Source organism: Rutidosis leptorrhynchoides, chromosome 1 (assembly GCF_046630445.1).
Source record: "Rutidosis leptorrhynchoides isolate AG116_Rl617_1_P2 chromosome 1, CSIRO_AGI_Rlap_v1, whole genome shotgun sequence".
Classification (NCBI taxonomy): domain Eukaryota; kingdom Viridiplantae; phylum Streptophyta; class Magnoliopsida; order Asterales; family Asteraceae; genus Rutidosis; species Rutidosis leptorrhynchoides.
Genome location: NC_092333.1, coordinates 34198523 through 34210457, shown reverse-complemented (window position 1 = coordinate 34210457; position 11935 = coordinate 34198523). Strand labels below are relative to the sequence as shown.

The window sequence follows — 11935 nt, the reverse complement described above, 5'->3', positions numbered from 1 at the left end:
ACGTATATGTACATATACACCACACTATCCCATCTCGCTCAACAATCGTCGTACATCGCTTGTTTGATACGATTTGCACCCGTAATAATGGTAGCTAGTCATTACTACGCGAGTACGTCGCGTTAACTTGCTAGTACAACGTCTATCTCGCTTGATTATTGCAACACATAACACAAACAAACAGCGCATGATTAATTCACATAAACCTATGCAATAACCAATCCCGATCCGACCCAAAGTCCTACAAGTCCCGCATAACGCGCACACAAAAAGTCTAAGTCTAGGCGCCTATCTCAAGTCACCTAAATCCCTTAGACCATGCTCTGATACCACTTGTAACAACCCAAACCAACCCACGACTAAACCGCGTGAAATGCAAAATAAAAAAAAATTAACTGTCCAGCAACTGGCGCGGCGCGCCAGGAAGTCCGCGCGGCGCGCCGAAGTGGTCTGTCCCAAAAGTCCTTAAATGCGAAAAAGATCGACTAGTTCCCGACATTTTTAGGCGAAACGCTTTTAACCACACATTCAAATATGTAAAACTAACACGATTCAAACATAAAAATGATGTTTTACAAGCAGGGCCCACACGACCCAAAATACAAGTTTAATACAATTTCTGAGTTTCGACCACCAAAAAGTTTAAGTACCAAACTACACTAGGAGCATGGCGTTTGGGATTAAACTACCCACGTCTCGGTCAAACTCCCAAGAGTCAACACATCCAAAAGCGTCCCCTACAATAAAGCGGGATCTCTAGTCCAAGGTAATGCCCTTACCCTTATCCACCATCGAACCTATAAAAAGGGTAAACAACGAGAGGGTAAGCAACGCTTAGTGAATGAAATAATTATACATATACATATATAATATACCTACTTGCACCCACTTACACACACTGTAATATCGCTAGTATAAACAATCAGCATACCGAACTCCAAGTAAGCTATACGCTACCCAATACCGCAAATAGCAATGTCAATATCATAAGCTCCAATAATATAATACGATATCTCACAACATATATATAACAACTATATGGTTAACCATAAACGCGTCATGGTGCTACCGGCTCCGTGGTTCACACCGTACGAAATGCTATGATGCTACCGGCTCCGTGGTTCACGTCACTACGCATTTGAGTCATACTCTTTTATAGTGCTACCGGCTCTGTGGTTCACACTTTGGTGCTACCGGCTCCGTGGTTCACACCTCATTTTATAGTGCTACCGGCTCCGTGGTTCACACTCCGATGCTACCGGCTCCATGGTTCACATCTCAAACATGCACTATGATGCTACCGGCACCGTGGTTCACATCATAGCACATTCACACACACCCTATGGCATTCCCGGCTCCGTAGGTCACACCATAGCTTACAAATAAATATACCATATACATACATGTATAATTATTCCACTCACCTCCAAGTCTTGTGAAAGGACACCCGAGCTTGCAAGACCTCAAAATAACATACCTATCATGTTATACATATTATCAATCGCATAACTCAAGTTGGTCAAACAATTCTTTCGCCATTTTGACCCAAGGTGCAATTTCAACCCATTTTTCACCCTTAACCCTAATTTGGGTCAACACACACCAAAACCCTAATCATTCGTCAAGATGGGTTTGAAACACATTTAGGTCACAAGGCTAACTTGTTTTCATACTTGCTAGGCCACTTAGGTCACTAAAGACTCATTTGACCCATTTCAAGGTCAACACACCCATTTGGGTCATCCACACCCAATAGCACCCATTTACATATTATTAAAGTGTTCTAGCAACTAACTAACCAAATTTAAGACTAAAAAGTCCAATTAACACATTCAAACCCTAGGTTAGTCATTAATGAGCCTTCATAACCCATTTTCGCCCAAAATCCCCAAAATACTAACAAAATGGGTCTTTGGTTCATCACTAGCCCAAACCCTAACCCTTAAAGCAATTTAAAGAAAGAAATTGGGTTTTATAACTTACCGACACAATCACCACTTAGCTATCGACTAGATGAACGTCTTTAAAACTTGCACCAAGACCCGATTCAACCTCTTTCACCCTTTAATGGAGCTCTCTCACTCTCAAGGATTTCACTCTCTCACTAAAATTCAATTGGAGGAGATAAGGTTGTTGTGGGAGTAGTAAATGAGCTCCCCAAAACTGATCTAGGGTATTAAATTCGGCCCCAAAGTGAAATTACACAATTGCCCTCAAAATATCTATTTTAAAAAGAAGTAAGGAATCTGTCGCAGACAGATGGCGCGGCGCGCCACACCTCCAGTTCAGCTTCTTTCTTGCTTTTAAATATATATAACCAAAACCCCGTTTCAAGTATCGTACATTACACTTATATACACTACAAATACTCGGGTCTTACACAAAATTTGTCATTAAGTGTCAAAATATACATGACTGAGCTCAATTGAAAGGAGCAATACGAGCTGAATTAGAATCGCTCAATAAAAGAAAAGTTTTCGGATCAATCGTTATCACTTTTAAAGATGTGAAACGTATGGGATACAAATGAATTTTAATTCGAAAAGGAAATAAGAAAAATGAACTTACAAGGTAAAGTCAGACTTGTAACTCAAGATTTCTCTCAAAGACCAGGAATTGATTATGAGAAAACTTATTCTCCTGTTATGGATGCAATTACTTTTAGATACTTAATCAGCCTGGCAGTTTTTAAAAATTTAGAAATACATCTAATGGATGTTGTTACTGCTTATCTATATGGATCACTTGATAGTGATATATATGTGAAGATACCTGAAGGATTTAAGGTATCAGAAGCATCCAATGCAAAATCCAATCGGGTCGCATGTGGTATAAACGATTAAGTGATTACTTGATAAGCAAAGGGTATACAAATAATTTTATTTGCCCATGTGTATTCATTAATAAAAAAACATCCGGATATGTGATCATAGTTGTTTATGTCGATGATCTTAACATCATAGGTACAAATAAAGAGATCCATGAAGCCATTCAACTTCTAAAGAAAGAATTTGAAATGAAAGATCTCAGAAAAACCAAGTATTACCTTGATTTGCAAATTGAGCATATGCCTAATGGTTTACTTGTACATCAAACAACTTACACCGAAAAGATTTTAAAACATTTTTAAAGACAAAACCATTGGTTGATATATCACTCAATATTGACCGATCCATTTCATCCCCGTGAAGATCATGAAGATCTTTACGGATCAAAAGTTCCATATCTTAGTGAATTGGGGCTCTTATGTATCTTACAAATTATACAAGAACTGACATTTCTTTTGCAGTTAATTTGTTACAAGGTTCAGCTCAATTCCTTCCAAAAAGACACTGGAATAGGATCAAACACATGTTTCGATACCCTTGAGGAACTACTGATTTATGATTATTTTACTCTAACGATTCAAAACAAGATTTGGTTGGTTATATAGATGCAGGTTATTTATCTGATCCACATAATGCTAAATCTCAAACTGGATATGTATTCCTAAATGGAGGTACCGCAATATCATGGCGTTCTCAAAAACAAACACTTGTTGCAATATCATCAAATCACGCCGAAGTGATTGTATTACATGAAGCTACTCGAGAATGTTTTTGGTTGAGATCAATGACACAACTCATTACTGATTCTTGTGAACTAGAACGCCATAAAAGTCCAACAACTATCTATGAAGATAATGCAGCTTGCATAGCACAGATGAAAGAAGGGTATATCAAAAGTGACCGAACAAAACACATACCTCCTAGTTTCTTCTCATACACTCAAGATCTCATCAAGGACGACCAAATTGAAATGATATACGTTCAATCTAGCAAAAACGATGATGATCTTTTTACCAAAGCACTTCCAACTACTATTTTCAGAACACACGTTCACAATATTGGCATGAGGCAAGTTCAAAAGATGTGACGACTCAACGATGTCTACTTAAGGGGGAGTCAACTCTATACTGCACTCTTTTATCCTTGACTAAAGTTTTTATCCCACTGGATTTTTCTTTAGCAAGGCTTTTAACGAGGCAGTATTAGTTTATTTCTAATGAAACAAAATTGCTATCCAATGGGGAGTGTTATAATATATAGAATATAAATATAATATAGTGGATAGTCAATTTTGATACACAGAATTAATGTTATTGTATTATCTAAAGTACTTGAATTCTTGCTATAAATAGACCTTCAAGCAAGCATAACACTTGCTCATTCTTACAAGAAAATTTATCTCTTTACTCATATACTCTTGTTCTTAAGATTTTCAAAGTCTATATTCAAGAACCAATCCACTAAAGGTAGTTATAAGCCTACTAAATTATAACACTTTTTATTATTATTATTATTTTGTATATAATCTAAAAGACTAACCAAACAATTAATGACATTGACATTTCAAAATCATTTCACATAACATTTTTATCCGCTTAAGCCATTTTCATAGAAAAGCAAAATACGCTTGAATGAAACTTCAAGGTTAAAAATTTAACAATATTTAATTACTACTCGTATTACAGATATAATATTTTTGGCTGAAAGAAAAAAACTAAATTCATCCAATGAAAATCAACAGATCGTTATAATCTCCATATTTTTAGCTTCATCTGTCTAAATAAATAATAATTTACTACAATTATATCAATTTCTTTCGTAATAAAAAATAATTTAAACTTTAAGCTAATTATATAAATTAATTATACGTCGTTACAATCTCCACCTTTTCCCTCTATAGTTATCCAATCACGAAGTAAATATGGTAATAAAAGATATAAATTCAACCATAACACAAAATGCAATGTATATTTTGAAATTTGAAACAATTTCATACATTAAAATAATATTATATCGAACTAGTTAACAACAAATTCAGGTTATAATTTTAAAAAACAGGTAGTATTGTTATATATGAATCCAATAATACTTACGACACTTGCGCGTCAAACATTTTTTTTGTTCCCCTCGAACCATATATATATATATATATATATATATATATATATATATATATATATATATATATATATATATACCAATGCTCTTCTTTAATCTTCATACACATTCAACTTCAACGTACGTACTCTTCATCAACTTTCTTTAATCTTTGCTTTGTTGTTAATTTGATCGATCCAAATATATGGACAACAATCGTCAATTTGTCATTAACAATAACCAGGTGGAGGGTGATTTTATTGATAATTCTCCTCCAGGATGTCGATTTCGTCCAACTGATTCGGAGTTGATCGTTTACTACTTGAAACCAAAGATCGAAACAGGAACAAAGCCCCCTGCTTTCCGCTTATACGAAGTTAATCTCTATAACTACACCCCAGACCATCTTTCATCAACTTGTAAGTAACATGAAATATTATATTTATTCATATACATACTACGTACTCCGTAGAAAGAATATTATATAACGTATGTAGTATTATTATTATGTTTTTTTTTTAACTTTCTAGTTAAAGAATCAGCAACTTATATATGATCCAAGAATTCTTGATGGGTTCTTGATATATTTTGTTCTAAACTTATATATTTATAATGTTATTTGATAACAGCACAATACCGAGATTACGATGGAACTTGGTACTTTTTGACCCCTTTAGTGCGGAAATATCCAAATGGGAAGAGACCGGAGAGAAGAATCAAGGGCGAGAATGGTGGGTATGTTGGGTATTGGAAGGCTTCACAAGCGGGTACGACGGTATATGATGATGCGGATCGACGAAAAGTGGTTGGAAATAAAAGAAATTTGACTTATTTTGATAAACAGAATAAAAAAACAGAGTGGCAGATGTATGAGTATACGATTGATGATACTAATCTCCCAATTGGGAATAAATTGGTATGTTACAGTAACTCTTTTCTTTTTAGATATATTAAGCTAGTGACTGCATGATTGTTTTGTATGCTCTTCATATGATAATACTTAAGTTACTAAATATTAATGAGGAAACAGTTAAGTTAATTTGGTTCACAAATCCAATAAGTAAAAGGTTAAAACAATATGCTTGTTACTCACAAATCCAATAAGTTTGATCACACCTTAGTGATTATTATTGATTATTGGAAAAAAGAATAAGTAAATATTGTTTTCCAAATTAAACCCAATTTAGTGCTTAAATTTAAGGGTTTAAGGTTTTGTATTTAGGGTGTAGATTCTATTTTTTTTTTTAATAAATAATAATTTTTTAAATTTTTTCTTTTACTCATAAAATTATTATTCATTTGATGAATAATAACATTAATTGACTAACGAAAAATGACCGACGACTAACAGAAAGAGATTAATAACAATATTGTTTGGCGGTTGAATATGGATTTTTTTTTCTTATATCATCATTAAGATTAATCATGCCTGATTTTAGTTGCATTTAAATTTATCTATAGCTGTAAAGAAATGCATAAATCATAGATGCATATATGCAAAATGATGAAGATCGAGTAAATTTTGTAAATATCTAATAGCACCAAAAATTGCGTGTAGTCTAACACATTAAGTATCTAATTATATGATTTCATGACCACATGTTTCTTCTTGCAGTTAACTCCTTGGGCGTTGTGTAAAATATATAAATTGAGAAGGAATTCTAGTGGCAACAATCAAGAAGGACGAGTTTCAAACACCATTAATCAAAATCAGCCTCTTGGTGCAGCAAAACCTTCACGAAAACGACATGGAGTATCAGGAGTTACTCAATCATCAAAGGGTGCTCCGAGTTCTACTTTAGTCGAACCACTCCTTATTACTGCTGCCCCTCTGCAACCACCAACTATTGATAATAACATGACGTTGTATCCGTATGATCAAGTGACTTTCACAGATTTTAGTGATTGGTTTGATGATAATATCTTCCTTTTTGATGACGGGTTCTTCTGAGCCGATGGGGTATTCTATGATGAAAGAACTGTATGCGTTTCGTCAACCTCATACAGAAGACACTATGCATGTGTAGTTATATAGATAAGAGAAGGTTAAATATTTAGTGATTACGTTAAAAGCATATACTTATTATATGTTATGTCCTTTTGTTAAATAACTAGCTTTTACTTTAGGCACATGCTTTGTGAATACGAATATTTTTTGTGTTCTTTTGACAATTTACCTTATTACTGAACATTGATATTTGAAAATGAACACATTTAATTTTGAAATTACATTTAATGAACTTAATTTGTGCTATTTATGTTCCATTGGAAGTGAAATGGTAGTGAAATGTAAAAGCAATAAAGCAATAAAGAGAGAAACGTTGGGGCTAATTCGGATATGGTATGTGCGCGTAAAAGCAATAAACTTGGCGGGCTTACTTTGTTAATACGAAGTGACGGGATAAAATGTGAAAACGATCAGGCAGGTAGGTTTGTGTTACAAATGAAATCTGAAAACTTTTTTTTAGTGCATAACCCACAGAAACATTTCTTCTCTATTATCTTAACCTATATAATATAATGTGTTTTGTAAGATGACCGTTCTACACCTGTAGTTATGCTAATGCATTACTGTAGATACAAAGATTATCTAGGTATTTTTTTCGACAAACTTATTATTTACATATAATTGTTGTCACCATACATGATACATCCAACATAAATTATTGGACATAAATTCTAATAGTGTTATGTTTGTATGTGGTCCACAGATCAGTAACCAGGTTTTTGGGATGTCTTTATGTAATTTATTTTTTTATACCTTTTATGGCTTCTCATCTTAAGTGAGTTGTTATTTGCGGATAATAATAGCTGTTGTATATCAGTCTCTGGTGAAATCACATTTGCCTACTTGAAGGTACTTCCATTGGCCAGGTGATTTTCTACGTCTACAAGAATTTGATTGATTGCTTGATTGGCCAGTTAATGCTTATATTTCACTGATTTTATTTGAATGAGATTTGAATTTACTGAGTTTTGTTGAGTAATTATTGGTTATTTTGAAATGGGTCAATTTTGCACCCATGTTATTTAAAACATGTCACAGTGACTATATAGAAAGTGTCATCTATAAAAATTGTTAATGGTTTTGTTATTAGGTGTTTGCTTAATCGATTCCTTTTTTCCTTCGAAAATTTTCAATCTATCGGTTTTCATGGAATCTAGAGTTTGATTTTGTAACATCCTCAACCGGGCGTAGCTGTAAGATTACTAGTTTGCCCTTAAATTAGTATTGTGTTATTATATGCTTTTATTTTTAATTAATATTTATTATTATTTAATGTTGTGGTTAAGACCAGTTTGTGACAAGGGTCACAGAACATGTTTGTTTATTTAATTTGGACTACGTTTGGGTTGCCAAATGATGTACGAAAGATATAAATACCCGTGTGTTGCACATTGTGGGAATTTAACCCAATTAAGTGACTATAGTGCTGCTTCCCTTCTCATTTTCCAGACTCTTCCACACACACACTAAACACACTCGTATCTTCATCTCCTCCAACTACCAAACCCTAATCCTTAATTCTTATTTTAGAGCTCAAATCGTTTGTATCTTTGTGTTCTTTGTGATTTATTGATTCTATCAAGGTAAGAATCATAGCATTTCATGCTTTAATCTTTGAGAAAATTGGATTTTTGTGTAAGTTTTACAAAGTGAGTAATTTGGGTCAAATGCGTAGATTTGATGTTGTTTGAGTCAAAATTTTGTGGGTTTATGTTTCTACATGTTTAGTATCTTCGATTTGGTCAGTTTTGAGGTTGTAATCGAGCTCTAGAGCAAGAATTGGTACTCGACCGACCGACTCGACCATCGACCGAGTGTGTATGACCCACGGCCGAGTGAGTGTAGACAGTCGGCCGACTGTCTCTGACAGTCGACCGAGTGTCTTTGGCAGTGAAATATTTTACTAAATGTTGATTTTTAGCCGTTATGGTGTCCGTTTGTATATTGATGATCATGATGTAAATTTTGAAAATGCATAAGTGTTAAGTAGAAATTTTTAGCGGACGCTTTTTGATACAAAAATTTCGGGATTGTGTTGTTTAGTGTTAACGGACAGCAACTAACTTGATTTGCCTTATGTTCAGGTGATAAGGATAAGGAAGCCGCTCAGTAGTAGATTATCTGAGCTGGTTGCTGGTATTTGGTGAGTGGGACTAACTGTAGTATATAGTATAGAGTAGCATGTTATATTATGATTGTCATGCTTGTAGATATACTTACTGATGTGGTTAGTTAGTACGTTGTGATGACTGCATGTTAGTTGATGCTTTTCTGCTGGAGCTCAGTGCGTCCCTATTGTGTGGTAGTCTCGGTAGGAGAGATCAACCTGCGGTTTAGGTTCCTCATGTGGTAGCCTAGTCAATCGTGGTGTATATATATGTGAATGACGCGTCCGTCGCGTGTGGATTATATACATACAACACGGTGGTGGAGGAACTTCTGGTAAGCCCCAATCCGATCAGCTGGTGGTTAATGGTTTGGCCGAGCCGCCAGAGTCTCTGTAGACGACACTTGGGTGATGTTTGTGTGTTAGACCTTGTGACATGATTAGTATGACGGTTCCTGTATACTATTGCATGTAGTTAGTTGTACTCACTTAGCTTCGTGCTAATTCCCCTCCATCCTCTCCCTGCAGGTTATTAGCTTTTGTAAGTGATGCATTTTGGGGAGAAGACGGGCATGGTGATGTTATGTTTGACTATGAAGAAACTCTTATGTGTCTTTTCCGTTAAAACTGAATTGGTTGTAATGTCACGTGACACTAGAATTATTGTTTGATATTAGCCGTCAAATGATTTTCATATGTAATTAAATATGTTTATGTTATTGTAATGGTTAATTAATACTAATGCTTTTGCCACGTTTTAAAAAAAAAAGAATTTAGCAGTGTCACAGATTTTCTTAGGGACCAAATAACTGCTATCTTTCTGATTGTTTCATTATTTATGAAATTATAGTTGCCATTGTTTACTAAATTTAGATCATCTTTTTTTTATTGCGATTTGGTTCCTTTTTAATGATTAATAATGCATTTAGAATGTGTTTTAAATGCCGTCAAGGGTTTAATCGGTTTGTTCTAATCGATTATCAAGGGTTTAATTATTTGGTTATGCTAATATTTTTAGGCGCGTGTTCAATTTTCTCCTTCATTTTGACAATTTTTCCGTTGAATGCCAAATATATGTGAGATACTATGATCCATTCCAATTACGGCCACGCATAAGGGCAATCGAAGGCACCACACACTCATTTAAGTTCTACTGCAATAAACTCTCAAGAAGAGGCTATCCAGAATTCGTGGTAGAGAGGGTCTTCGAAACAAGAGTCACACACGAAGAACAGCTGATTCACTATTCACAACAAACAACACCTGTTGAAATTACCCACGAAGGTAATAAATATTCCGCTTATAAAATATATTAATAGGTTGATAACACATTATTTGCAACCGACATCCACGCTGCCAAAATAAAAACTGTTGCAGTCCTATTAAATTACCGGCAACTCTTTTCAGGTTTAGATTATGTTCTAGGATCCAGGCAAGTACTTATCAGTTAAGGATACACTTACTAATTTAAGACCTTTGTAATAAACTCACATAATGGACTACTGTTATTGTTACTTACGCCAAAAGGTTGTAATTTCACAAATGGTGGTTTAATAGGTTTTATGTAATAGTATATGTATGCAATTTAATAGATTTTTCGTAATTTATACGGAAATAACAAGCCAAGCCAAGTCATTTCATTTAATGTTTCTTACATAGCTAATTCTTTTGGAATAGAACTTATCCTTTTTGAAGCTGTTGTAGTAACAATGTTTGACATTAGGATTGTTCAATAGATGTCATGCAAATTATGGACCTCTTTAGCTGTTCAATGAATAAAAACTGTGTAACTTTGTATACTGTTCCGTTGTGCTTTGAATACTTACTTGAAATATTGACTTTTGTGTGTCAACATCCTTTTAAGACATAGATATATCTTTGTTAAATCTCTTTTACTTGAAATATTGACCTAAGTTTTAAATTACTATACAACGAATCTTTTGTACCCGGAGATATGTGTTTTTGGTTATACTTTGCTCAATAACTACATAAAAATATTATCTGAATGTCGAGATTACTACAACACATGCAAAATAAAAAAATTATTCACATTTACTCACGTAAAACCAATATCTGCTTAATCCAATAAAGTAACCCCGCAAATTCGCGGGCATTAAGCTAGTTGTTATTTGAAAATGAACACATTTAATTATGAAATTACATTTAATGAACTTAATTTGTGTTATTTATGTTCCATTGGAAGTGAAATGGTAGTAAAATGTTGGGGTTATATTTATAGTTGGGGTAAAAAGTGATTTAAAAAAAAAAAGTAAATAATATTTAAAAATTCAACCGTTGGACTCTCTTTTTTAGAACGGCAGAAATAAATAAAACTAGCAAGACGCTAGAAAAAGATTACAAAATGTTCAAAGGAAATTGAAGCCAAACATTCCAATCGATCTTAGCTACCTTATATCTAGAGGATAACCAATCAAAAGCCGTAACAACAATGTGGTCTAAAATATGACATTTCTTAAATAAACTGGAGTTGAAGACAATATCGTTCCTGAGCCTCCAAATAGACCAAAGTGTCACGATACAAATGCAGTGAAGAACAAGTGCAACCTTGGGATTTGGAGAATGCGAAGCTAGCCAATTCCGAAGATCCAAACCGTCTGACCACCTAGGCATGAAAATATCAGTCCAAGAAGCAACAAAAGTCCATACTTGAGTGGCAGTAGGGCACTGAAAGAAAATGTGATTTGCGTCTTCCATTATAAAACCACAATCCGAGCACGAGAAACTAGAGCAACACACATTCCCGACTTGCAAATTTTTCTTTTCGAGAAGTCTGTTAAGCAAAAGACGCCAATAGAAAATAAGAGCTTTGGAGGGGATCACCTTGTTCCAATATGTGAGACGGGAAACATCCATAGAGCTGCCTAAAAGATCCAT

General features: G+C 34.3%; 1 protein-coding gene across 1 annotated transcript; it reads right to left on the bottom strand.

Moving 5' to 3' along the window:
• Positions 1-11395: 11395 nt before the first annotated feature.
• Positions 11396-11935, bottom strand: LOC139857266 (uncharacterized). The gene has a single exon (XM_071846033.1). The coding sequence runs from the start codon at positions 11933-11935 to the stop codon at positions 11396-11398; it is 540 nt and encodes a 179-aa protein (XP_071702134.1).